Raw genomic sequence first — 27,731 nt, 5'->3', positions numbered from 1 at the left:
CGCGGCGTCACGGTGATGTAATTCCGGCGGGAAAATCAAGCGTGGAACGACAGTGCCCCGCGCCGCGCCGCGCCAGCCCGGCCGCGATGAGCGCTGCTTCCCGGTAGCGCTTCCAGCCCTGATGCGCGCCGCGGGGGAAGCAAAGCGGCAGACTGACCCTCGGCATCCCCCGGCCGCTCCTAGACCCCAGGCGGGCGCGGCTCCCTGCACACTGGGGCTGCAAATCGTCACGAATACACACACGATTCCCCTCCGTGTTCGCTTTAATTTCACTCCTCTACGAGCTCAGATCAAAGGCCTGGTGTGACAGGTGACAGCCTTTTGCGCTTTCTGAAGTGTCTGCCAGTAACCGTACCACCTTGAACAGCTCTGCAGAAAGTCAGCTCTAGGGAAGCAGAACGGTTTCCAGAAAACATTAAGACCTCTTTACCAAAGAGATTTATTTGCATGTAAATAAACATGTTCTTTGCAATATTTCCAAAAAAGTTGAAAGTACACTCTACATCAAAAAAGAATGAAAAAGTAGCCAGAATTATTTACAAGGTTGCCCACAAAAAAGCAAATTTCAAGACACATATTTACATAATGACCATTTAGGAAAGAACCATTTTCTTTTAATCTCAATTCCTCTACCTGAGATTAAAAGGTTTGGCTTTTATTTTGTTTACACATTTATCTTTCCAATACTGAAAGATGTAAAATATTGTAGAGAATAAGCAAAAATATTTTAAAAATAAAACATTTGTAAGAGACCAAGCATTTACATGTAAAATGTCTGTGTAATATTGACAGGTGTACCTCATCTCTAATCAATGCAATAGAAGCATCATGCAACTGTTGCCTGACTCTGGTATATCTTTTTCTCACATGATATAAAACGAAGGGGGTACAAAGGGGAAAGGGTACAGTGCATCAAAATGGATCAAAAAGCTTATTACCTGCTATGACCACAGTTCAGGACTCAGTTTCTCTTGCAGCACTTGGTGTCACAGAGGCTTAGAGAGGATGAGACTTTGTTCCCTGTACTTCTGTAGGTGTTCGTGATGCCCACCTTTTGCAGGAGAAATTTAGAATATTGAACTTTGGTCTTGGGCAAGCAGAGAAGGAAACATGTTCAGCTCTTTCATTTAAAATGCATTTATGTGTTAATTACGAAGCCGAACAGTATTTATTTTTAACTTTTAATGTATGTTTCATATCAGTAAAACATCACTCCAATTAATGACAAGTATCCAGCAAACCATTCCTTGAAATCCCCAGTCCTGATTCAACTCTGTAAGAGTGCTATTTTTGAAGGCTGTTTATACCTTCACACAACCCAGAACAGTTCAAAGGGCTCTTTTAAAACAAAGCAACTTAAAATGAGAGGGACAGAATTAAAACAGATGACAACCTGTTGGAGTCTGAACAGGTATTATTTCCGAGATGCAGCCGCTGTAGCAGGGTCTCAAGATAAAGTCATCTGGTGTTGTATTTCTTACATCCTCTTCATAGACACCCCACAGTCACACAATTCTGATGCTGCATAAGATAATGTCATTTGCTCCAGGTTTAGACTTATATTTACTACTTTTCTATCATCTCAGCGCATGAAGATGGGAACATTTGTGAGAGGGAAGCTATTGTATGCAGACCACTAGGAGCATAGGATGAAGGTTGGAAAATACAAGAACGGAGAGCTCCCCAAAGTTTGGGGTGGATTTGGAGAAATTCATGGCTCCTGCACTGTATGGGAACCCCGGAATTCAGCTGAAGACAGGAAGAAGGGGTGAAAAATCCCTACAATTAATTAAACAGTTGCTGCCCTGCTGAAAAGACATCTGCTTTGCTATGGCTTTTGATGAGCCAGAGAAGAAACTGCTTGTCTGGAGTTATTATTGGGGTCAGATTGTAAGTATGACTGGAGATTTCTGTGGTTTAAAAGAAACTTAAAGCCTTGACATGTTTTCAGACCACATCCCCGTATGCGAAGTATAATCTCTTCCCCATGGGTGAAATCCTGGCCTCCAGGAGTCAATGGCAAAACTCAATGGGAGCAGGATTCTGCCCAGTACAAAATTCAAAGGAGACGGGTTCACAGAACTCTTTCTTGATTTCCCATTTTTCCTCTTAGGCAAAACAGCTTTAATTGCTTTTAAAAATAAAACATCTTCCTCCTCAGTCTGTTTCCTTTCAGGGACCAAGATAAAACCATAGAGGACAGCAGAATCATGCTCTTAAGTCCAGCCAAAAAGGCAAAATCCATCATTTAAGGAAAACACTGTTTCTGCTGCAATCTTTATCCAGATGAAGCAGTTAGGGTCTGTTTTTTCCAGCAGTGTAAGTGCGTGCGAACACCAGGACATGAATGACTCACACTGCTAGGCTAACACCTCCCAGAGAGAGAAGGGAATGCTTGTGTGCATTACCAGAATTACTATTTGAGAAGTGTGCTGCAAGTTAAAAGAAAAAAAAAACCAAACTGTAAGCATTTCAGCAACAGAAGCAGATTGAGAAAATAAGGCCCAATTTTTTAACCATGAATGCACACTAGTTGTCCTATCAACATTAATGAAAGTATTCATAGCAGATAAATTAAGCATAGTTCTAAAGTGTTTGCAGAATTGGGTCTTGTGCGCAGCTTGTAAAGTCTGTCTCTTTACAAATGCAGCATCAGGGAATTCTGGGGAAATTCTGTTTGCTAGGCTTTCAAGGAAGCAATGCTCAGATTAAGACAGTGGTGTCCCTTTTTAAATTTAGTTTTGCTCCAATGCATGCCGGAATTTCACCAACTTCACCAAAGCTACAGTGGCTGCATGTTTGCAGAGCTTTCCAAAACCATAGGTTCTACCCAAATTGCCAAGTCCCTTTGGGCTCTGCCATCATACAATTAAAACAGAGACTATGTGAAAACAAGCAGCACGAGGCATTCAAATATGGACATAAGTAAATAGCTAAAGTGAAAGGAAAGTCAAACATAAGACAGTTATCCTTCATCACTTTGACCTGGAATAAAATGCTGATATACATCAGAACACAGTGCCTGATTTTGCAGAGTGGCCCCATCAGAGGAAGATCAAGTTCCTCAGCACCGCTCCAAATCAGGCACTGAATGAAGAAATGCCACAAAAATAAAAACAATTAAAAAGCATTTTTTTCCTCCAACCACCATTATAAAAAGAATAAAACCCAACCCCAAAACATGCCCTAAAATAATTAGCTTAAAACTTCCTAAAAACCAGATCAACTTATTCTGAAGGGGAAGAGGGGGCAGAAGAAGTCAGATTCTCCCAGAATAGCCTATGTTTCTGTTTGCACCACTTTGGGGTCTGCTCGCACACTTACACGCATACTTAGCTTTATGCCCGTTATTTTTAACAGGACTATTAATACTTCTAAATTAAGAATGAGTGTAAGTATCCGCAGGACCAAGGCCACAGTCAGGAACCTGGCTTGCCATATGGAGCTGCTGGACACAGCCAGAGGTCGGCACTCACACGTGTTCTGTTCAGACTTTTGAGATCCTTGGAAATACTTTTTTTCTCTTAAAACACACCTCTTAAAAATCAGTGTGGCAGGTATGCAATGAATGGTTCTTTTCTTTCCATCTCTAGAACCTGCAGGTCCTGTGTACAGCTCATCTTTTAAAGATATTAAGAAAATTAATTTCCAATTAGAGCAACATCCATGAGATCGTCGTCTTCTTCCCCAATCAAAAACTCGGGGCTACCTCGGGACGATCGCTCAGCTGAAATGATAGCACTGCTTGTCATGGAGAGAGACTGATCAGCTGAAATTGGGGATTTAGACCAGCTCTCTGGCTTAATGCTGTGAGACTTCTTCTTGTCTCTGTCTTTATCACGATCCCGATCTCTGTCCCTGTCTTTGTCTTTCACTTTTTTCTTCTCTTTTTTGTGCTTCTTATGTTTTTCTGAGCTATATTCAGGCAAAGGCCTAATGCCATCATCCGAGCTGGGGCTGTTCTGATAGGATTTCTCTGCTATGGAAGAGCCCGACTCACTCTCACTGTCTATGTTTTGGGGAGTGTATGCTGGTGACTTACTGTGGCTGGGAGAGCAGCGTTCATGTTTTGGAGTAGACCCACTAATTAGAGGGGATCCATAGCTTTTGGAAGAAGCCATCTGAGGCCTTAAGCTATCCCCACCTCCTTCCCCAGGTTTCTGCAAAGTTACTTTGGCTTTAATACTAGGGGAGCCACCATCATGCTTGCTGATGATAATTTTGGCCACTCCAGTGCTTCCAACATTTTTGGAATCTGAAGTCTTCTTGGAAGAGTCAACAGACCCTCCAGAAACAGAGACTTTAGATTTCTCTTTGTCACTCTTCTCACGTTTGCCCTGGAACTCACCTCCAGACATATTGTGTTTGGAGGACATAGTATGGCTTGAGGAATTGGAACTTGGCCCCATTTGTCCATCCATCGGGTCTTCACCACCAGGCCCGCTAGTGACAACCCCATGTTTAAGTTTGTCTATGACTGCAGTCAGAGATGGCTTCTTGTTTCTGCTAGGAGACTTGCCTTTGGAACTTCCATGCTGGTTTTGGGATGAAGACATGGAAGACCCACTAGATGAAAAGGAAGATGAAGATGCTGTAGAAGAGTTTGATGAAGGAGGTGGTTTCTGAGACATAGACCCAGAGGATCCCATTCCTGAAGAGGATTTCATACTTGAGCTTGATCCAGCCCCAGACATATGGGAACCTCCAGAACCTGAACTTATAGGTGACTTTGCTTTAGATGGGGGAGTACCTGGAACAGGTTTCATGGGAGAAGCAAGCTTGTCAGAACCTCCTGAGGGTCTAGAATGAGATGGAGAGATGTTTGGTTTACTCATAGAAGGGTTCATAAGTGATGATGGCTTTCCTTGAGGTTTCATCTTGGTACTTCCAGAACCGCTGCTGAGGCCATGCTTGGTGATGGGGGAGGATCCAGGCTTTCCCACAGACTGAGCTGAGCTTTTGGACTGACCTGAACTTGAGCCACCTTGGCTCGAGTAGAGGCTGCTGCTCATCTTTGAGCCAGAAGACCCTTCTGATTTGCTGCTTTTAATTTTGCCTGAGGTTGAAGAGGAGGAGGAAGAGGAGGAGGAAGAAGAATGGCTATGATGGCTTTTGCTGCTGGAGGAGGTGACAGAGCCACTACTCGTATACTGGCCATGTGAAGATGGTTTGCCAACAGTTACTGTTCCTTTTGGAATCTGAATTGTGATTTTTGGAATAGGAGGAGTAGCTACACCAGGAGGAGTCTGAGATCTGCCTGAACTCCCAGGAGATTTGGACCCACCTGTGCTTGCAGGTGGGGTGAAAGGCCTGTTTGATGAACTATGAGATGGAGATTTCCCATCTGTTTCCTGCTTCTTCCGCTTTGGAAGTTTCTCTTTACTTTTACCATCACTGGATGGAGTCCGGCTGCGCTTCCCTGGCTTCCCGTCTAGCCCAGGACCTGCCATGTTACTTCCAGAACCGTTGCCTTCCTTTACCCGTTTCTGAGACTTTTCTTTCCCCAAATCCCCTGTATTTAGTAAAGGGCTCTGACCTCCACTGTGATGCTCCATGAGGTCAGAGGACCCCAGTGCTTTGCTTGCAGCTGCAATAATACTAAAATCCACCGTATCGGACTGATTGCTCCCCTTAAATTTATTTTCTCCCCCATCACTCCCTAACACTTGCACCCCCAACGTACTTAGGGCCTGGGGTGTATAGCCCTTGAAATCATCAGTGTCTCCACTCTGACTACTCTCATCAAAGTATTCCTCCCCAAAGCCACTTTGACTCTGACTGTTCAACAAGTCAGGATTGAAATCTACCCCATCTGGAAAAAAATGGTTTGAAGAATCGCTGTTGGGGCTCACAGCAGCATCTGCTATCAAGTCTGCTGGATCTGTGTATGGGTTCTCACTATTGTTTGTCTGAAAAACATCTGGGTCAAAGAGGGCACTTTGTGAATGTCCTGAACTAGAAGAGTCTCTTACTGGAGTACCAATGGGTGGACAGTCCTCATTAGTGGTGGGTAGCTTGGAAGCCTCCTCTGCTATATCCGAAAGGATATCAGTAACATCGGCTCCAATGCTGTCCGAACTAGAAAGTCGAACCATTCTCTGAATACTGGGCTGCGAGTGAGGTATAGGCTGTGGGTATGTAGTAGGAGGAGTGCTGCATTGGCTAGGTGCTGGAGTAATATGAGGGGTGTCCAGGGTATCTGCAGTCATGTTGACATCAAAAATAGGATTCTGGGAGTCAACATCCATTGAAAAGAGCTCCCTCTGGAAATCGTCCTCAGTCTGATGCTTGGGCTTGTCTGCTGGGATGCGGGATTTTTTTTTCTTTTGCTTATTCCCCCCCGGGCCCATTTCCATTCTGGGGGAGCCAGAGGAAGAGTTCTGCCTTTCAAGAGGGCTGCTCCCATACAGAGTAGAGAAATCCTGAGGGGGATTCTCTTTAAGAAGGTTCATGAGCATGGGGTGGTTCTTGGTGTTGCTTGCTGGTGAGGATACTGGTGGTGGTGTGTGATGGGGAGGGGTTGGACTTGAGCCAATGGTAGACCCCACATTCCCTGTGATCTGCAACAAACTAGTGAGAATAGGGTTCTGAGACACTTTGCTGAAGTCCTCCCCATGGCCCACCGAGTCATGCCTCTCTTTCATGCTTATGCTCATATTAAACAAAGTAGTGATGGGCCCCCCAGGAAAAGTGTTTGTTGGGGTAGTGGTACCACTCATTGGGTTGCTGCCTGTGGTCATGCCATACCCTGGGCTGCTGGCTGGGGGAAGATTTTTCTTCACCATATCTTCTACTGTCTCTGCAATGAGGGACAAGGCTGGTGTGTCTGCCTGAATCGTTTCTGCTTTTCTACGAATTGCTCTCATGGTCACAGGAATGGACATACATCTGCAAAACACAAGACAAGAGTTTAGCATGCATTTTGCTGCCCTAAGCAATGTTCACTAAAGTAGTTTTAACAACTTCCTCAGAAAAGCAGCAGCCAAATGAGGCAAGACAGTATTTCCCATTTTGGGGAGGGAAAGCTAAAGGAAATGACAACAGCTAAAAGAAATGCTAAGAGTCTTGGGCACAAGAGAGCAACAGGTCCAGGCATGTAAAAACCCTGCTATTCTATTTGTGTTTATATTTATCCTGTCCTGCTTATCTAGCCATGAGACAACAGCGCCTCTCTAGACTACCTTGCAAACACAAATACAGGAGAATTAATCAAACAATTGACTCTATTAGTAACTGACAGACGATGATCTTGTAGTTAAAGCACAGGATGGAAACATGCAATCTGGGTTGTTACTCTGATTCTGCTAAGGAACACCTTTGTCTAAGAATAACAAGCCTCATTTCCTGAAACCTTGTAAAATGCAGTGGTAACACCACATCCCACTCAAGGTCAGCAAGCCTATGTTTAGAAAGAAAAATATATATTCTCACTCAAGAGGTCTGTGTTGCGTACTGTTAACATCCTGCTGTATTCTGAATGCCTACAATGGCGGCTGGTGTTGAGGAATTTTGATAAAAGGCCTGTGTAAATGGCAAGCTGCAGGAGGCTCTTTTCCACATTACAAGACTTTGAAAGCTACCAACTACAGAAGAAGGCATAAAAAGGTAGGTACCTCGGACACGCACTTAAAATAAGTAGTTAAGATTCAAAGCCTGAAATGGAATTTTCAGTAGGGCTCCAAGTTTGCCTCCCTTATGAAGAATCACTACAAAAATTCACTCAAAGAACAGCTCCAAAAATCACTAGGATACTTATGAGATGGGCACAGAGTTCATCTATATGCTTTGGAGTACATCGAGCAATGAATGCTGGAAGTATGCCATACTAACGCCATGGTACTCACCAGGATTTTCTCACTGAATATTACTACTCTCTTAGAGCTCAAAAAGCAGGAAGGAGAGTTAACCTGAGTACCTGGTCCCACAGGCACAGCACCAGACTCAGAAGGTCTGAACCACCTCTTTTGTTCTGGCACTGGTCTGCTGAGAGACCACAAATGCGCCATTCAATCTGCCTGGCCCCAATGAAATGGGGATAATGACAACTCATTCAAAAAATGTTGTGGATAGAAATCACCTATGTGGATCATTAGACAGAGATCCTAATTTGTTAATTCAGTTTTATAAGGGCCCTTACATTAAATATGGGAGAACTACTAATTTCCAGATATTCAAGCACTAATTTTAGCTGACACACTATATTGCTTCTGGGGTACTTTTGGAGCCAATTTTGGCATTGCCAGTTCTCCTCCCCAAAGCTGAATTTTCTGCAGGATGAAAGGCTTGGTGAAGTGTTACTGTAGGCATGTACAAGTAACAACAGCACATGTGAGCTACTGCATTTTGGTTTATAAACAACACTCTGAACAACACTGAATGGCACCACAAAAAGCTCTGGCTTACCTTTGAACAACTTTGGCAATGAAATCATCTGTACAGATAAGAGCATCAGACAGCCCTTTGTACAGCTTACAGTTCACATGAGTAGAATCTTGCACATCCATTACCACTGAAAGACAGAAGGCATTTGGAAGAGATCAAAATTCTGGTTACAGGGGGAAAAAACCCTGCCATGCTTTTCATAATTACATGCATGCTTTTACTGAGTCCACTTACCACACACTAGGGAGTCATTCACAGGGTGCTGAAAGGACACACTAAAACAGGAGTCAGAGAGAGGACAAACTTCAAACTGCAGGATCCCAGGGGAATCTGGAAAACAAGGGAACTATTAAATTAAAGATCACAGGAAATGAACCAGAGGCACGTGCTCAATACCCCCACATAGAGAAAAATAAAATGGTAAGAGAAAAGCAGTATCAGCATCCTATTTCTTATTCCCAAATCTGAGAAAATTACCCAGGGTTCCCTATCAACTACACATTATATTCCACTTGATGTAGTACCTACCTTCTTTTAAAACTGTTCGCTTGACACAGCTGCCAATCAGTGTGTTGTAAGCCACCTGATGTCTGATCAAATTGAGTATGAGAGGAACCCGTCCAGGGTGCTGGAAGGCGATTTTGCTAATCAGAGTTCCTTGAAGACTTCTTCCATCTGGGAGAGGAGCATCTTTGTTCAGAAAGTAACAGTGCTGCTGTCCTGGAAGAGCCTGACAAACAATTCCTGCTTTACTCCAACTAATGCTGGATACAAGGCAAAACCAGACATCTAGGAAGGAAAGAGCAGGCTCCAAATCCAAGCAATTCCAAGCCATCTTTCTGGCTGGAAATGACAAGTAATGAATATATTTCCTTTTATTAAATGACAAGCAGATCTGAACAAGCAAAACAGCGTGCAGGCTCCTCAGAAGTACAGCCAAACGGTATTCACTTCCCCAACTAAACAAGTTTCATATAGTATCTCTTTCGAGGAAAGAGAAATCCTCTGAAGTCAACAGGAGATCTGTCACTAACACAAGAACCAAGTTTTCTCCCAGAGTCATGTGATTTATTCAGTCACACATTAAAATCAGAGCAAGAAGAAGGGATAGAACCTGGGAAGGCTAAATCCCATACCTCTGCTGTCACTACTGCAGCAGAGTCAGCAGCCAGATCTTAACTGCTAGTTCCATCCATCCAGGAGGACAATCTCACTATTTATAATAGCTTCTACTTGAATGATACCTGAAAGATGTGAAAAACCCCAAACTGCTCATCTGCAAGTCTAACGCCCTGGTTGTACAATATACTTACTGCATAGAAGCGCATATTGTGGTTTAAAGGTAGAGGATCAGCCTCCTTGGATAACTCAAACTGTGTGATCAGCTCATACAAGGGCACAAATGTTGGTGATGTGTCAAACAATGGAATACCTGAGGAAACAAAATGGCACAGACTGATAGCACCTGGGACCTGGGAAGAGCTGGTGAGCCATAAAATGAGTTGCCACCTAGTAAAGGAAACCTATCCAGTTCTTACTGAAAACAGAGCACAAAAACTTGAGTAGCTATTCTGGTATGCTTTATAAATAGCAGCTTATCAGGAAAAAACTAGGAAGTATCTTTCTGGCAGACCTGCAACCCACCTGTGCAGCCCTGAAGTTTCTGAATGAAAGCTCGAGATACTGGAATGGGTCGTGGGAATTTCAAGAAGAAACAAGCTGGCAGGTCCACACTGTTGGCACTGGTGATTGACGAGAAAGACGGTGTCCTAAAATATTGAGTTAATACAAATCTTTATTAGGTGCAGAACATGACTCTGGCTTCTGCTTTGAGCGCCAGACACGCATTTTACTGTTTGCTCAAATACAAGCAGATTGTTTATGCCTTCTGAAAAATAAAGGAGCTCATCAAAAGCATTAAACATGCCTGAAATACATACTTCTCAGCTTAAAGATAGCATAAAAGTCACTTTATAATGCCATAACATCATGCAGTCATCTCCCCACCCTGACTTCAAAAGAGAACTGAATATTGAATTTGCATCTAAACAAGGCCACTGAGAAAGGCCTGGCAGATATGTCCTTTGCTTACCCTTTGCTGTCAACAGGATGAGACCCCATAATCAATGGTGCAATTGGAAGTTTGTACATTGCCATGGTTCCCTCAACAGTTACTGACACATTCATACCCAAAGCCCGAGGAACTGCAAGAGGAAGCAAGAAAAAAGAACATAAATTTATGAAAAAATACCACAAGCTTTATGAGTTAAATTGAACTAGTGGAAATAGATTACTTCCTCCATATAGCACAGTTTCAGTGCTCACTGTTAACACCTAAATGGACTACAATCAAACCAGTTACACTACCTTTCCCCTGCCACCCTTACACAGAAGGCCTATTGCATAATTCTTAAAATATGTTTCAAATAGATTTTCAAGTTTGTATTATGCTCTTTACAAAGCAAAACAATTAATGATTTTGGACAATTTCACCCTCTCCTTTCTCCAGAGCAACCTCCATTTTAATAGGTGTTTGGTTTTGTCATTTTAGCAAATGACAGATGTCCGCATACATGCACGGAAACTGATCCTTCAGTAAGATGGCACAAGCACAAGTATTCTCACAATAAAATAGATCTCATGTTGACCATGAAACTCAAGGCAAAAAGGCTTCAACTGCAGGCTGAATCATCCAGGCCCACTGGTTCCAGTCCCTTTCAAATTCCAGAGTAGCCATGAGGTTCAAGAAGAGGGTTAAGCTGAGCCAGCATTTACGCATGTGCTTATTAAACCCGTGTCCTTTGTAAGTCAACTTATGATTTTCCTGTATTTGAGGTGACAGCAGAGGGGAGCTAGACTACCAGAATTCTGCTTTCTACTCTCCTCCAAACAGAAGTAGTCGTACCAGCTTCTAAAGGTGACCTACCATTGTTCTCATGCAAAACGATGGGGGCTCCAGTGCCTTCTTCAAATAAATCATACGGCGAGACGTAATACTTGAGATTCATCAGGAGACCTGTGGGAGAGCAGCTTATAAATAAGCATCCTGGTGACACAAGTTACCCGACTATTATTAACCCGTGTAACCACAATACATCTGCAATGTAACAAAGCACATGTTGGGCAGAGCTGTCAGCACACCTTGAAAGAGTTATTCACCACTGCCAAAGACACAGACACTGCCGTCTCCCATAGGATTACTATGATGTGTGGCTTCATAAAAAAAAGCTGGCTTTCTGGATCATAAGTTACTTGCACATATTCAGCCACCTCTTTCACTCTGATTAGTATCTTCCATTATTAGCACCAGTTAATGTGAAACTACCATCCATAAAAGGGGATACTGAACAAAGTCAATTTTATAGACAAAATCTGCACTTTTCTTCTTTTTTAAAATGTTAATCAGAGATACCTCCACTCCTGGGGGTGAGATAGCCAACACTGCCATGAAGAATCTTGTCCAGGGGATTTGCATTGGTGGCTTGCCTGCAAGAGAGGCAGTCACACGTCTGTAACAAGCCAGAGCCATAGCTGAAGCCAAAATTCATGGGCTGATGACAGTCTAAGATTTTAGCTCAACACATACACACTGCTCAGTAAACACAGAGGTAGCGATCTTAAACCTCACACTGCAATGGGCAAAACAGAAGCTACTTTACTTACTAAAGCATGGATGGTTTATCCTCTGAATTTACAGCAGTAAAAGATGATCAAATGTTTCTCAATTTCTTACTGTAGAACAACTTGTTACCACTAATCTATCCAGTTGCAAGCTGTTTCTTTCCCTTTCTTTTAACTGAGTTTTGTAGTTAAAAAGGTAAATTCCTGGTAATTTCCAGGAAGCTCTGAGCAATTTTTCTATCACTCTGTATCACTCCCTGGCTTGCACAGGCCTTCTGAAACCTCAGCACTGAACTTCTTAGCAATAATGTCAGACTATATAGGCACTGATGTGCCATCAGTATAGGGATACTTCCCTATGGTTAGAACCAGTCAACATGATGTAGCACTTCAAAAACAAACTAACAAATACCAACAAGCCATACAGATGTTCTTACCAATACATCCCTGCCATTTTTGAGAGATCCAGCTCCAAGGACTGTAGAGCTAAGTACATTTTAGTTTTAAGTTTGCTGGAGAAGAAAAAAGAAACAATGTAAGAAAAATTAAAAATTAACAGGAACTGTGCAATGAAATCCAATTACAGAACTACTGGCTGACAAGCTACAATGCTTTCCCCCAGATCAAGCATTTAGAAGTTTTAACTTTTCATTCGTCATTCCCACTTCAAATTAAATCCTCCCTACCCACTGCATGCACACACGTCATGTTGATGGAGTCAGGAAGATCACACACAATGAAAATTTAAGCACAGAACTAAAAGCTTGTAGATTTGTTTAATTTTATGTGTGTGGATGTAAATAAATGCAACACATTCTAGACTTACTTGTCTCCTGGCAACTTATACAGGTTCACAAGCCCCCTTAGATGCTTAGAAAATTCATCAAAATTTTTCTCTCTAAAAGGAGGGGAAAAATAACATGAATTCATATTCATAGCACATAAGGTTTTAAATAAGTTATATTCATACAAAAATGAAGTCACATAAGAACAGACTTTTGTTACAAGAAAGCTGTAAAAACGTGTTCTTTAAATGATCCAGCTTTAATGTTTCTGATAAATATCACACTGTGGCTTCCAAGGCCACATACATGGCAGTCTGAATCTGGCATACCAAAACCTAAGTCAGAAAACCCCTGGAGAAGCACAAAGACTTTGTGGGGAAGGCATAGTTATCAACTGCTTTGCATTTCCAGGCATAAAATAGCACCAGATGAATACTGCAAAGAGAAACCTGTCTGGAAATACAACTCTTGCTACTCACCTCAAATGTTGCACCAGTTCTGGACAGCTCTAAAAAGGGAAGAACATAGAACTATATCAATGTCAAATGTAGTAATCTCAGTCTGTACAGCACTGTGGCTGCAAAATATTAGGACAGTGACATTCCTAAGCACCAGCTTTTGATGAGAAGAAACACAGCTGTGCACTGGTATGGTTCTAGTTCTGCTTGACAACCTCTTCTGGGAGAAATTCAAACAATATCATACCCTATTAAATGAATGACTTGGAATAAAGTTTTAAAATAGTGAAGCCTTAGGTTGAAAACCTCTGATCTTATATAAATGTGATAAAAATGGCCTGATTTTCAGAAGAGCAGCTATGCCAATGTGAAATGCAAGTGCAAACTCCCATATATGTGGAGGAGGGAAGTAAAGCCATTTTCTTTCAGGACCTTAGCTGTACGCTTCTAGGTTTTAGTGTTTTCCATCCAAGAACTAAGTCTTATAAGATTAATTTCCCTTTCCTTCCTCAAGGAATAAAATTCCCACAAACATAACAAATAACTTCCTAAACAATTTTGCCAGTTATATTGCTACTCAGAAGAAAATAGGGACCCTGAGCAAAATGGTCCTTGCACACATGCACTGCATTGATCATCAGATTAAAGCACAAGAATGGACTACTCCATGGAGGTTTTTACTTTCCACTAGAACAAGCAGTAAAGTTAAGCCTTGATGAATGTGTTCAGTATAATCCATTTCCTCCGCTCATATAGAGAGGAACCAAAACAGCAGTTCCGAAGACAAAAAGGTATCACTCTCATCTTTTTCAGTAATACATACCACAGGATTTTCTCCATGGTGAGCCACCTTGACATCACACAGCAGCCCTGTAGGATCTAACTGGACTTCCACATAGAACATGTCTGAAGTGATGTAACATTCAGTGCCATTTGCACTAAGGTGAGATCCAAGGCTTACATACAAAACAAAACAAAAATTGCTATGAGATGCACACAAAAAACAATCAAACCAGCAGTGAGATTACGATGTGTACAGATAAACAAGAAATGCCTTTGCCATAAAATAAAGAAGACAACCTACCCATTCTGTCTAGCTATGGACTCTAAGCGATCTGTCATGGCAGGCAGAGAAGATACTAGATGGAGAAAGCAAAAAGCAAGGCTTAGTGAAATGATTCAACATTTCCCCAGGAATGAGACATCAGCACTAAAAGCAATCTCAACAACTCACTCCCAGGTGTTCTCATACCTTCACACATCCAGTTATACATATTATCAACACCCAAAATTCAGGCAGAACAATTTATAAAGAGAAAAATAAACATTCTCAGAAATATAAAGAGAGAATGGATTTTCTTCCACATTCCAGACAAGCGGAATTCAGGTATGGGCATTTACAATAAAAATAACAGGCAATCTTGAGTGGGACTGAATCATAACAGATAAGCATGCTTATGTAAATGTGACTACACATACACCAAGAACACAGAGAGATACAGGCTAGCAACAACCTTCCTTGCTTTTATGATGTGGAATATTTCCACAGCGTATCATTGCTAAGCAGTACATAAAGCACATGCACAGAACATACCAACCTTTTAATGCCTTCTGCAAAGTCTCCAAACAGCTCACCAGATGTTGGTGCCCCCCAGAGTTCATCACAACTCGCTTTTCCTTAGTCAGAAAGGAAGAAAATGACCTTTTGATGTATCACTCACTGAGAGGGAATTACTGCAATTTTTGTTCAGTCAAGCGAGGTTTATTCAGGTAATTAAAGGCAGATTAGATTTCATCCCAAAATTACATCCTCATTTTGATTCTTATATGACAACAGTATCCATTTTGGAAGCAGGTAACAAAGGCAGACCTGGAATTGATTTTGTTCTTTAAGCAACTTGCTCATCTGGAAGAACAGACTGTAATACCTTTTTAATAGGCATAAGCTGAGTTACATAGGAGGAGACAGAGAAATAACCAGACAGGCAAACTTTTAACACCTCAGAACAATATATGCAGAAACCTTTGATGTAGCTCTCTCCTGCCTTCTGTTCCTCTCTCCCCCCACCCAGAAACCAATGTTTCAAAACCATGTCTGACTAAGCCAACACTGAATTCTGAACACCACTGAAAAGGGAGCAAATCGCTTAACAAAATAAAACATCTCAAAACAGCAAGTGGCAGAATGGTTAAGGCTTCTCACCACCAGTTCAAACCACAAGTTCTACCCTCTTCCTGGATTTGTAATGACAGCTGCCCCCTGTCAATTAGGCTGTAAAGGGGGAGGCTGTAACCAGGGAAGGCAAAGGCATTCCAGGCAGACAGGACACGCACATCACTCCCCTGTACACTGCTGGGTTGAGGACTGGCACGCCTCAACCACAGCAGCCCAACAGGAAGTCAAGGCTTGGACAAAAAGTAAAGCACTTTGAAGAGATCTAACAAACCGACAACAGAATCATTACTAAAGATACTCTTGAAACTCTCCTGCTCAGATTCCAACAAGCCTCACCATGACTTGACGGACTAGCTTCATGGTTTCTGTCCAAGGTCTGTTTTGGTTAAACTTTGCATGAAGTCTTTCTAAGAGAGAACTCATCTTATTCAGCTTCTCCACCTCTGTAAGACAAATCATAGGAGAAAATTCAGCAAAGAGAGAACTAGGTAATACTTAAAGTTTTACAAATAGAACAAGCAGGTAGTTGCAATGAAAACACTTTCCATCTTTAAGCTAAACATATCTGTTGCTGATTTATCACTGGGACCTAGACTTCAAGGTTACATAATGTTAAGGATATATCACTACTAAAACCTAGAGGATCAAAGGTCTAAGGGCCTGCTGGGAGAAGCCCAGCTACTATTCTGCATGGACTCTGAATGAGATGGTTCCAGATGATTAAGTTCTGAAATGACAGTAATACATCAGGGCACTGTTTGGGGGTACAACAGCATGGCTTAAAGATGTGTTGAAGCTTCCTAAGGGAGGACAAGGAGTAAAGAGTGTAGAAAACATTGTATCAGCAAACTTTTAAACAGCAGGGGTTAAGCTTTCATCTCCTGGCTTCATCTTCACTGTTCATACTTATTCTAACTCTCCAGCTTCCAGCATTGTAAAGATCTTCCCCAATCCCTTCACCTCCCAGACCCTTAATCAAATTGATCCAACTGCCAGTGCTTCAGAAGGTTGAAAATTCTCTGACCAGACATATTCTCACTCAACCCCTGCTAGCCCGAGACCCAAGGACTGGTGTCTTTGTGCTGTTCTGGAACCAGTGTATGGCTCCGTACGCTGTGATATAACAAAGCAATTGATGACCTGCTTTGCTCTGCCTTCTAATGTGCTTCACAGATCAGTACCACACTGGAATCTAGTCAACCCTTACAAAATGCTCGTCATGTCCCAGAGATTTCCTTCAATTAGGTGTGGTTTTACAAGCTCATTTTCCTGTATTTTAGAAAGTTCCACTGTTATGAAAAATATCTCCCTGATGAGAGCTGGGAGACAGTAACACTGACCACGCAGACAACTAGCATCAGACAGATTAACTAAAAAAATCCAAGCTGGAATAGTGTATTTTCCCCCAATATCTAATAAAAAACACATACAAAAAAGAACAGGAGTTTCAAGGGTGCTATAATTTGGCATTTCTTTTGCTATCTAGCAGACAGCTTTTTCTACAGTCGCATTCTTTGAAAAGCTCAACAGACATCACTGCCAAAATAAACCTCTCGCTGGCTCTGCAGGGTCCAAGGCAAACACAAAGGCTACAAAACTAACTGCCATGGTGTGCAACCCTGCGAGGCCTCACCTGTAAACTCTGCAGAGCTTGTTTTCATGATCGATGTATGTACAGTCCAGAGAATTAACACTGACCCCCACCAAGTCTCAGTGTAAAACATAATTAAGTGTTTGTCAGACGTTTTCAGACACTTTATACCTCTCAGCTACATTAGGGACAGGGGGATTTTTGCCACACTTCAGCACAGTTAGAGCTTCACTTGGATATTTGCCTTTATTTTCTACAAAAATGGAACAAGCCCTGCAGCCGGCACGAAGGCCCAGGCGGCCCGGCACGGGGAGGCCCGAGGGGTGCGTTACATCCACGACGGCGGGGAAAGCCGAGGGCGGTGCCGCCGGCCGAGGAGTCCTCGCCCTTCACGGCGGGCCGCAGGCGCGGTGCCACCTCTCGGGGGGACACCTACGGCCCAACCCGGGACGGAGCCACCCCGATCACCGCACCGCGGAGACACCGGGAGCCCCTCGCCGGGCGGCCGGGCCCCGCGGCTCCTCACAGGGCCGGCCCGGCGCCCCAGCCGCGCCCCTCAGGCGGCACTCACCCTCGGCGCCGCCCGGCGCCGCCTTCATGGCGCGGGCGGGGACGGGCGGCCCGGGGCGGGCCGCGGCGGCGGCCTCACGGCGGCCGGGAGGCGGCGGCCGGGCCCCTCCGCGCCGGCCTCACTCGGCGGCGGCCGCCGCCATCCCAACGGCCGCGGCTGCGAAGCGGGCGCGCGGCGCTCCCGCCCTCTCGCGAGAGCGCCGCCGCGTCCTCTCGCGAGAACCGCAGTACACACGCGCGCGCACTGGCGGGCGCCGAGATCTCGCGAGAGCTGGGACGGGGGGCGTGGCCCGGGGAGCCACGCCCCGGCGGCACCGGCAGCGCTCGCCGGCCGCCCTTTTCCCTCCCGCAGCCCGGCAGCCTCCACCGGCCCCGGGAGCCCCGGCTCCCCGCTCTCAGCCTCGCGTGACCCGCCTTAACGGCTCCCTCTGTGAGAATTTACCTGCCGGACGATGGAGCTGGCTGCCTCGCTCCCAGGCCGCGGCGGCTCCGCGCTCCCGGGCCTGCAGGGCGGCCGCCTTGCCCGCATCTTCCCTAGGCAGCGGCTGCCCGTGCGGAGGAGCGGAGCGATAACACTGCGTTAAGTCCGGTCACTTAGTGCAAAGCAAAAAAAACCCAAAAAGCTCCCGTCTGAGGCGAGGGTTCACGCCGCGCGTTCGCCAGCCAAACAAGGGCAGATTTTAAGAAACCTCGGGCCTGCTGTGAAACTTCTCCCCTAGGTTTCGAGCCGGCCGCAGAGCTGGGGCCCGGGCGCCTCCCCCCCGCAGGGGGCGGCCAGGCCTCGGTGCCGGCCTCATGGGGGCCGGGCCGGGCCGCCACCTGGGGGGAGGGGGGCGGCCCTAGCTGCCCCGCGGGCCCTTATAAAGTTTTGTTGAGGGCGCGCGGCGGAAGGGGGCGGGCTGGCGCGTGCGCGCCGCGGGAGGGGGGGAGGGGGCAATTGTCCGCTCCCGGGGCCCCAATAAAGTTTCATTCGACGCCGGCGAGCGCGTCATCGGCAGCCTCGCGCGGAGGCGGGCCGAGCTCTCGCGAGAGGAGGCGCGCGCCCCGTTTTCCTTCCCCCTCCCCTCCCCTCCTCTCCCGGCAGCTCTCGCGGGATCGGCGGCGGCGGCGGGGCGGAGGGCGGCGGCGTTCTCGCGAGAGGCGGCGGGCTCTCGCGAGAGTTGGCGGGGGCCCCCCTTGGACGCGGTGCCGTTTCGCTTTGGGAAGTGAGCGGGGGGCGCGGCGGGCCGGGCCGGGCCGGGCACGCGGCGGCGCGGGGCGGCGGCGGCGGCGCCCGGCGGGCCTTCAGCCTCGGCGGCGGCGGCGGGGCGAGGGGCCGGCGCGGCGGGGCCCGGGGCTGAGGGGGGGAGGGGGGAGGGATCTCGGGCCCAGGCCCCGCCTTCCCGGGGCGCCCCCGCGGCGGCGCTGCCCTCCGGGCCTGGGCCCCTCGGATGAGGCGGTGAGGCCGGTGCCCTTCCGCCGCCCCCGCCGGTTCCTGCCCCCCCTTCCGCCTCCTCCGCCGCCGCGGGGCCGAGCTCCCCGCCCGCTCCCCATGTAGGAAGGGGGGTGTTGGCGGCAGGGAAGGCCGAGGCAGGGGGCGACGCTGCTGTGGATGGTGGGAGGAGAGGGAACTGGGTGCTGAGGGAGTTTAAAGTTTGGGGGTTTTGGAGGATTCCCCCCCTCCCCTCTTTCGAGCACAGTGGAGGAGGAATGCCAAATCCGGAGAGACATGGGGGCAAGAAGGACGGGGGCGGTGGGGGGTCCTCGCAGCACGCGCCTGGCAGCGGCAGTTCGAACAGCAAGGAGAGGCATCGGCTGGCCTCCAGGCACAAGAGGCATAAGTCCAGGCACTCCAAGGAGTCACCGCTGGCAGCCCAAGAGACCGCGGCACCCTTGGGCACAATGATCAAGCCGCTGGTGGAGTACGACGACATCAGTTCAGATTCGGATACCTTCTCGGATGATGTGGCCCTCAAGCTGGACAGGAGGGAGAACGAGGAGAGGAAAGCGGACAGGAGTGAAAGGGTACAGAAGCACCGGCACCACCAGCACAAGCGCATTCGTGAGCTGATGAAGAGCAAGCAGGCGGAGAAGGAGAGGAAGTTAGAAAAGAGCCTGGAGGCATCTAGCAGGTCAGGGTCCACCAAGGACAGAATATCAGGATCCTCCAAGAGACTCCTCGATGACAACGAGGAGCACCCTAAGTCGCTCTCCTCAAAGAGTAGCAACAAGGAGTCCCGGTCAGCCAAAGCGCACAAGGAGAAATCCAGGAAGGATCGGGAGCTCAAATCCAGCCACAAGGAGCGCAGTAAAAGCCATCGGAAAAGGGATGCTCCAAAAAGTTATAAAACAATTGACAGTCCGAAGCGGAAATCCAGAAGTCCCCACAGAAAATGGTCTGACAGCCCTAAATTGGATGACAGCCCCTCAGGAGCCTCCTACATCCAGGAGTACGATATCAGCCCTCCCCGGTCTCATACATCCAGTAACTATGATTCTTACAAGAAGAGCCCCGGCGGCTCATCGCGCAGGCAGTCGATCAGCCCGCCCTACAAGGAGCCTGTGGCCTACCAGTCGAACACTCGGTCTCCCAGCCCTTACAGCCGGAGACAGAGGTCTATAAGCCCCTACAACAGGAGGCGCTCCTCAAGCTACGAGAGAGGAAGCGGGTCGTACAGCGGGAGGTCGCCCAGCCCGTATGGCCGAAGGCGCTCGAGCAGCCCTTTCGTTGCGAAGCGGTCTGTGAGCCGAAGTCCGATAGCCAGGTGCGTGACCTCCGCGTTGCCTTCGTCGGCTGGGCGATGGGGAAGGAAAAGCGGAATGGGGAAGGAGGAAGTATCTAGGGGTGGTCGGGGTGGCTCTGGGGATGTGGAAATGAACCCCCTTTGTAATCTAGACCTGACCCAGATCACTCTACCCCATGGCTGCCTTATTTGGCCACAGAGTGACCTGTGTGGAATTAGTTTGGTGAGGTTCGCTGCAGTTCTCTTTAAAAATAGGTGTTCACACCTTAGAAAACACCTCCCTAACTGGCACTAAGCAGCGTCCATGTTGGCTCTCAGCAGAGAGGCCTAGGACTGAATGAGCTCTTGGGATTAAATTACACTCACCTCCAGAGGTGGCCCCCCGCGGAAGGGAGCGAAGGGGAGCCGGGAGCTGCATGTCCATGGGAGACGGAGCCTTTCCACTCCTGAGGCTCTTCACTGGTGTGAATTTCAGTTAGGAAGAATGTTTTCACCTATTTCTGGATTTCTTTATCTTTTTGCTAGACATGGAAACTTGCTCGCACTTTTCAGAAGGAGGGTGGCTTTTGTTTTGAGTGTATTTTGCTCTTTCTAAACTGTTTTTTTCTTTCCTTGAACTAGAGATGACCACGTGTAAACTGCATCTTTCTAGCCTAAACTTTCTCAGTAATGGAGTTGCTTGCTTCCATATTCTGAAATCAGGGCATTCTGGAAGGGCAAGTAGGAAGCAGCTGTATTTTGGCTTAATTATAACTTTCTCTCTCCTTTTCCTTCCCCCCCCCCCACCAGAAATACTGCTACAGAACAAAACTATTACTTGAAAGCGATGCTAACTGTGTTTTATTTCAGATGTTTATTAACCATCCTGTTATGTGCACAAATACGTAGTCTAATACTGATTCTTTTTTCTAGCTTCAGCTTAGGTTAAGTGAGTTTCCAGTTGTCACCATGTGCTGTGAAGCTTTGGTTGTAGCTCCATGGCAATTAAGATCTGACCTGGAATGTAATAACTATTGAAGTGCTCTGTACTGTGTTGGCAGTGCTGCATCCTCTAGTCCAAATAGGAGCTGTGAGAGAAGAGTCTGCCTCCAGAACTTAGTTATGTGATCAGTAGTTCCCGGAGAACTTGGTGACTTTGGAATTTGGCTTTTATTTCTAGAGCTCCTCTCTTAACTTTAGAGACAACCGTGTTCTGTTCTGGGGTTGAAACATCGCCTTTCTTCTCACTGGAAGAGAGGTGTGTTGTGTAGTATCCTGGAAGCTGTTACGTAAAGTTTGCTGTGTAAAATCATAGTAGAAATAAGCAAAAGTTACCCTGTCTTTTCTTCAGACAGCTGAGTTCAGGCCTGTTTCTCCCCCTCCCCATCTTCTGTACGTGTACCTGAGGGATGTTGAGAGCGAGTCCTCGATGGCTTTCTTCTCCCTCCCCTCAGCTTTTCTTGCCCTGGTGGCGCTGCTCTTACGGGTTATTTGGTAATGCTTGGTGCGAGAGTAACAACAAAGCGGTAGAAACTTATGTATGGTATGTGATGTAACTCATCGTATGGGATCTGCTAAGTGTCCATGTCCAGCTGTAACCGGGGAAAAACCACTTGGGAAGCGAAGTGGTGCCGTATGCTAAAAGGTGGTCTTCTCCCCCAGTTGCCTTATTTCCCAAGCAAATCTGAAGCTGTCTCTTTCTGTGAATGGCCAGTTGCTTCTGACCTGAGGAATCAAGCTGTTATCTTTTCCTCATCTTAATTATGGGAGCAACTCTGAAGCACTTTGTGCTTCCATGAACTTACATACCCCTGTAGGAAACTTCTTAAAGGCATCTTTGACTCCCTAACAAGAAGATAGACCCGAACCAAAATAGATTGCAAAGGTTACTTACTGTTTACACTCTGCTTGTACTAGAGTCTTTGAATCTGTGACTTCAGTTGATAACCTGTCACTCTTCTCTCCTTTCTTGAAAGATAACTAACTGACTTTGATATATTTTTTTTTAGAGCACAACATAAGCGTGGATTATGCCTTCAGAAAACATCTGCCGTAGGTGATTATGTTAAAGGGACAGAAAGAATTTAATGTATTTTCTGTATATTAGGCAGATTTTAAGTTGTAATTAATATGTTGGTTTTGCTTCATTAAGCTTGCAGTCAGTACAGTGTGGAAGTCGATTTCCGTTTATGGTCAGACATGTGCTCTGGAAGCCAGAGATGTCCCCCAGCTGTGTGGTACTGGCTCTCTGCTGAAGGCTGGCCAGGAGCTCACCTGAAGGAGCTCATCAGCTGAGCACTCCTCACCTGCTCTGCTGAAAAGTCAGCTTTGGTTGACTCGCTGCAGATGAGCATTAAATGGAGGCAGCTGACCTTGCACCAGGGTAGCTGTGAAGTGACTGCATGATATGTTCCACTGGCTCCTGCAGAGGGGCAGTAACAAACAGTTTGGGAGAGAAATCATCTTAAACTGGTACACTCACTTCTGTACTGAGTGTCTGACTATGGCTTAAATTCTTCGGAGGAGGTAATTTAGGCTTTTCTGGGACACTAAATGATTTCCACTGCCTGAAAACATGATTTTTTTTCTTCCAAGTGCATTCTACTTTTTCTTTGATCTGTATGTCCAAAATACAATTCTAAGGAACTAAATCAACATGCTGTGCTGATTAGGCGAATACAGAATGCTTGCATTTCAAATGGTTGTGCCAAGCAGCTTGCTTTCAATTTAGGAGGAAACAGGGATGATTTGGTCAGTAGGGAAAATAACAGATGTGACTTGCTATTCCTTGTAACAACTATTGTTATTGCAGCTAAAACTAGAAGAAATTCCAGAGTCATTCAACTTGCTGAAGGTGGGTTGTGCTCTGTACCAAGTATAGCATCTAAGTGTGAGTGTGTGCACGTGCAGTAATAGTGGCTGCTCTTACACAGATCCATGCCATGGCACAAGGTCATCAGGCCTTCATAAATAAGGACCAGTGGCCTTCTGTTTGAGCTTTTCCTGAGCAATTAGAGCATGGGGCGTGCAGTCAAGCTTCCCAGATACTAGTCTGTCCATTACTCCTCGCTTCCATTGTGGCTTGGAGCAGGTGTAATATTTTAATGTTGGTAGATGTTCTTAAGAGTTTGTATAGTGGATAATGTGGAAGTCCATAAATGTGGACTGCTTCAGGGTCACCTCTGCCAACAGTAATTGGCAATAGTCACTTTTACAGCATGAGGAGGTCTGGAGAGTTCCAGCATTTCCTCCTCTAAAGACCATTCTAATTCTTTAATTATATCAGGCAATTTAATGATGCTTTTTGATTTATGTTTTTAAATGAGCCATCATCTTTGATTTCTCTATGTTAATTGACAGCCATCACAGTTAGTATCTTGTATTTCTAGTTGCCAGTGTTAGAGAGACAACGAGGTATTTTTTTTAACCCCGGAGCACTTTTATCCAGAAAAAGAAAGGTGTGTAGGACTGACAGTCTTCTCTTCCCCCCAGTCCCCGTTAATTACAGCAAACCAAGTAAGCCATTGGGTGCTGTTAGCTCATGTAAGGGTGAGGAAGGGATAAAAGTACTCACTTGCTGCAGGTAAAGCCATGAAAGGATCATTCCAGATGGGAAGAGTTTCTTTAAAAGCAAAATCCGCCTGTGCATTTTCTCTCTTATTGCGTCTTTTTGAGTTATCCAGCAGTGATAAAAGCAAGTGCGGTGGAAGACTGCCCCTCAGCAAGCGCTGTAGTGATGTTGAGGCTATTGATGGCCTAATGATAGGTAAGGTTTGTTGTAGAACAGTCTCTCTTGCTGGCTTAGTTGATGTAGCTGGCAAAGCAGACAAGCTTCTGGATGTAGGTGCCTTCTTCAGGTGTAGCAGGCTGTAAACACCAAGCTGAAAAGTGGGCTTAGAAACAATGGCACTTTATATAATAGCTATAAACAACTTAAGAGAAAGAGTGAGTAGCACCTGTAGAGCAGAAGAGGCTATTAGTAGGAAATAGGAGGCAGATTTAGTCCTGGCGGAACAGAGGTGCCCGTATGTTTGGTGGCAGAAAGGGAGGGAGTCATCTCCAGACCTCCTCAGGTCTGAAGTGGTGGCTCTGTGGTGCAGCTCCTTCTGCAGCAACCCTTGTGTGAGAGGTTCCTACCCTGAGCCATGTGCTCCTGTCCGTGCATCCCCCCACTTCCTCCAGCAATACCTTTCCCTTGAGTGTGTCCATGCAGGTGTGTTTTGTGGTTGTATTTCTAAACTAGCACTATTGCAAATAAAGTAAAACGCACTTTCGGAGAAGTTTCCTTATACCAGATCTGCTGAGTGATCTTGTTTAGAATGCAGCTGTGCGACCAGTTGAATTGGTGCAACTGGGAAGAGATTATCTTCAGGGGGAAGGACAGAAGACAGGGAACAAGGAACTGAGTATCGAAACATCTTAAGCAGAATCTATCCTGAAAGAATTGTAATAAGGAAGGGTAACCCTAAAACTATTTGTGGCTGCAGTAAATTACAACCTACAGGGTTCACTGGGAGTATTTTCTTAGCCTGGAAATAGTCTTTGAGCATAGTGATAATGACTTTTTCAGATTCTGGCAACTTTGTGCTGGGATGGGGCAGGTGAATTGCTATCTGAATGGTAAACTGTCTGAGACAACTCATTAACCAGAACCTGTGGAAAAAGGCATGATCTTGAGGTGGCATTCCCATCAAAGACTAACTTACTGAAGAGGGAAAAATAGCTGAGTGACTTCAGAAGACTCCTTTTTTTTGTCTTCTGGTTGGGTTTTTTTTATGTCTAAAGGTGACCACTCATAGTGTTCTTTGACCACTATTATCATGAAGTTTGGGGTTACATTTACTATTGAGAGGGGGCAATGCGTGCACCTGGGGGACTGAGGCAGTGGGCGTCTGTTCAGCTCAAACTCCGTGCCAGGTTGCAGAGGGACTCCTCACCTGCCCTTGCAATCGCGACTGTGCCCATCCTTGAAGGCACTGGGGTCTAATAAGGTAGTTTGCATTAGTTTCAGTTCTCCAGTTTATTTTCTGAATGATTATAGTCTTGGGATAATACTAATTTGTGTAGCAGTGTAAAGAACTTAAATCTTTGTCTCTTATTACATTCTGATTACTGTTATGAGTGAGCCAGCACCTACTGCATTCAAACATGCTTGGTGTTAGGTGGTATTTCTAACTAATGAGTTTTTTCTAACACAGTGGGACTATGTTTTAAAAGAATTCTACATCTTCAAAATTAGTTATTAATAAATAATCAATAAATAAATCATGGCATAAATCAACTTTGAGCATAGTTTCTATTGTAGCATTTATAGGGTCTGATTTTTAATTTTTTTTCTCATTTTTCCTGTTGGCAAATGCAGCTTTTATAATCCATTGAAGTCTACCACGCATACAGGTAAAGTATGCTGTCTTGTGAACTGCAGAATCCTAGTTCCTCCTGAAATAGAGGAAACAGGGCTCTCTTGCCAATAATTTTGACATATATACTGGGAATACAAGTTTCCAGTTCTATTTTATTTTTTTTAATCGTTTCCAAATCAGTCTCCAGTGAGTTTGCAATTATTGCCGTTTTCTGACTAGGGTCATCTTGCATTTATGGTGCGAACGCTGATGGTGTGAGGCACTTCCTGCCTTGCCTGTTGCTCGTATTGCAGTATAGGTTTTTCAGTAAGGGATTTTTCTTGTTTGTTTGTTTTTTCCCCCTGCACATATTACTAATTTAGAGCCCATTTATTGTAGGTGAAGACTGAGACCTTCTGAATATACCTCAAACAGAATTAAAATTTCTGTTTCTTTTTCCCCTGAATCACAATATGCAAATGTAAGTTCTGATGATAGTAAAGGAACCAGGGGAAAAATTAGCTTGAAGTGAGATGTTTCCTGAGGCAGGATTCCCATGAGAGCAGTCGTGTTTTATCCGTTGTTTCCTCTAAAGCTGTACATAATTACTGTGAAAGATTCGTAAACTGCTGGCTCATCCTCTCAACTGAAGTCGTCTGCTTAGTGCATGCATCTGCGATCTCATCTGTACCTTGAGGCCTGTCCAATCTTGAGCCTTCATTTCTGTTTTAACTGTATGACTGTAAGGACAGTGTTGATCCTGGAAACTCGATATTAACTGCTGTGGTATGTTTCAGGCTTCAAAGTGGTTTTAGTAACTTGAGTCTCTCTTGACAGGTGTTATGGACTCTTTAAACTTAGTTGACAAATAATGAATTCAAATTACTTTCAGAGAGAGCTATTGATGTTGGTGAGTAGCTCAGAGGTTGAGAGATGCTTCATGTCACTTATCTTCTTCCTGTTCTCTCCACAGGAAGTCTGTGAAGTCCCGAAGTCGAAGTCCTGGGTATTCAAGACACTCATCATCTCACAGTAAAAAGCAGAGGTCTGGGTCACGTAGTCGCCATTCCAGTATATCACCTACCAGGCTGCCGCTGAACTCTAGTCTAGGAGCAGAACTCAGCAGGAAGAAAAAGGAACGAGCTGCAGCAGCAGCAGCTGCAGCAAAGGTGGATGGAAAGGAGGCAAAGGGCTCACCTGTTTTCCCATCTAGAAAGGAGAACAGCTCAGCTGAACTTAAGGAGTCTGGAACAGAGTCTAAAAAGGTCACCAAAACTGTTAAATCTGAAAAATCATCTTCAGATACAGAATTAGTTAATTTACTATATACGAATGCAGAGACTAAAGCATCTGCAGACACAGTAAAAATCAAGGCAGAAGAGAACTCTGAAAGGAAACATCCTGTTCCAGTTAAAGATTCAAAACAGACGGGAACAAAAGACTTGAAGCCTGTAGTAGTGAAAGAGGAGCTTCTATCTCCAAAAGAGACAGACACAACAGAGAAGGAGATTCCACCCCCATTACCCTCAATAAAATCACCTCCTCCACCTCTGCCAACAACCACACCACCACCTCCAACTCCACCGTTGCCACCTTTGCCTCCATCACCTGCTGTTCCACCTTTGCCACCATCCCAACTGACTCCTGTTCAGGTCCCTACTTCAGTTCCGACATCTTTGCCATCTTCTTCCCACCCAAGGACGTCTACTTTATCCTCTCAGGTGAACTCTCAGTCTTCTGTCCAAGTCGCTACAAAAACACAAGTGTCTGTGACGGCTGCTATCCCACACCTGAAAACTTCGACGTTGCCTCCGCTCCCACTCCCCCCTATTTTAGTTGGGGAAGATGACTTGGATAGGTAAGGTCACATGAAACAGCGTCCTTCTGTTTGTATTTGAAAGCAAAACACTGAAAGGAACAGCAAATTTATTTTGATTAGTTTGATAGTTGCTAGCTTATCCAGCAGAATACAGTGAAGACTATGCTGTTGTTTAATAAATACCTCGTTGTGCAGCCATTCCTGGTTTTGGCCCTATCAGCTCTACATGGAGAGTTTTATGATCCTGTGCTGATAGGTACATATGACCTCAGTAAGGAAGAGCGG

At 45.4% G+C, this 27,731-nt stretch overlaps 2 protein-coding genes across 5 annotated transcripts in view; one reads left to right on the top strand and one right to left on the bottom strand.

Moving 5' to 3' along the window:
* Positions 1-968: 968 nt before the first annotated feature.
* MED1 (mediator complex subunit 1) lies at positions 969-17,652 on the bottom strand. Its single transcript, XM_067311882.1, has 18 exons — positions 17,585-17,652; positions 15,759-15,865; positions 14,845-14,923; positions 14,331-14,385; positions 14,070-14,202; positions 13,268-13,296; positions 12,830-12,901; positions 12,441-12,515; positions 11,795-11,868; positions 11,309-11,398; positions 10,475-10,586; positions 10,027-10,151; positions 9,696-9,814; positions 8,911-9,112; positions 8,617-8,712; positions 8,404-8,509; positions 3,536-6,888; positions 969-1,051 (listed from the first exon to the last, which is right to left on the bottom strand). Exons 1-17 carry the CDS (start codon positions 17,610-17,612, stop codon positions 3,642-3,644), a joined length of 4,749 nt encoding a protein of 1,582 aa, XP_067167983.1. The 5' UTR covers positions 17,613-17,652; the 3' UTR covers positions 969-1,051; positions 3,536-3,641.
* Positions 17,653-18,961: 1,309 nt separating this feature from the next.
* Positions 18,962-27,731, top strand: part of CDK12 (cyclin dependent kinase 12) — a 28,565-nt gene continuing 19,795 nt past the window's right edge. For all 4 annotated transcript variants that reach the window (XM_013957482.2, XM_013957481.2, XM_013957480.2 and 1 more), the window contains exons 1-2: positions 18,962-20,327; positions 26,601-27,485. In XM_013957482.2, the coding sequence (XP_013812936.2) occupies positions 19,273-20,327; positions 26,601-27,485 (1,940 nt within the window). In that variant the 5' untranslated portion in view covers positions 18,962-19,272. The remainder of the gene's footprint in view (positions 20,328-26,600; positions 27,486-27,731) is intronic.

The sequence above is a fragment of the Apteryx mantelli genome, chromosome 28 (assembly GCF_036417845.1).
Source record: "Apteryx mantelli isolate bAptMan1 chromosome 28, bAptMan1.hap1, whole genome shotgun sequence".
NCBI classification, from domain to species: Eukaryota; Metazoa; Chordata; class Aves; order Apterygiformes; family Apterygidae; genus Apteryx; species Apteryx mantelli.
Note: the sequence above shows the minus strand (reverse complement) of the source record. Positions and strands in the feature narration are given on the sequence as shown.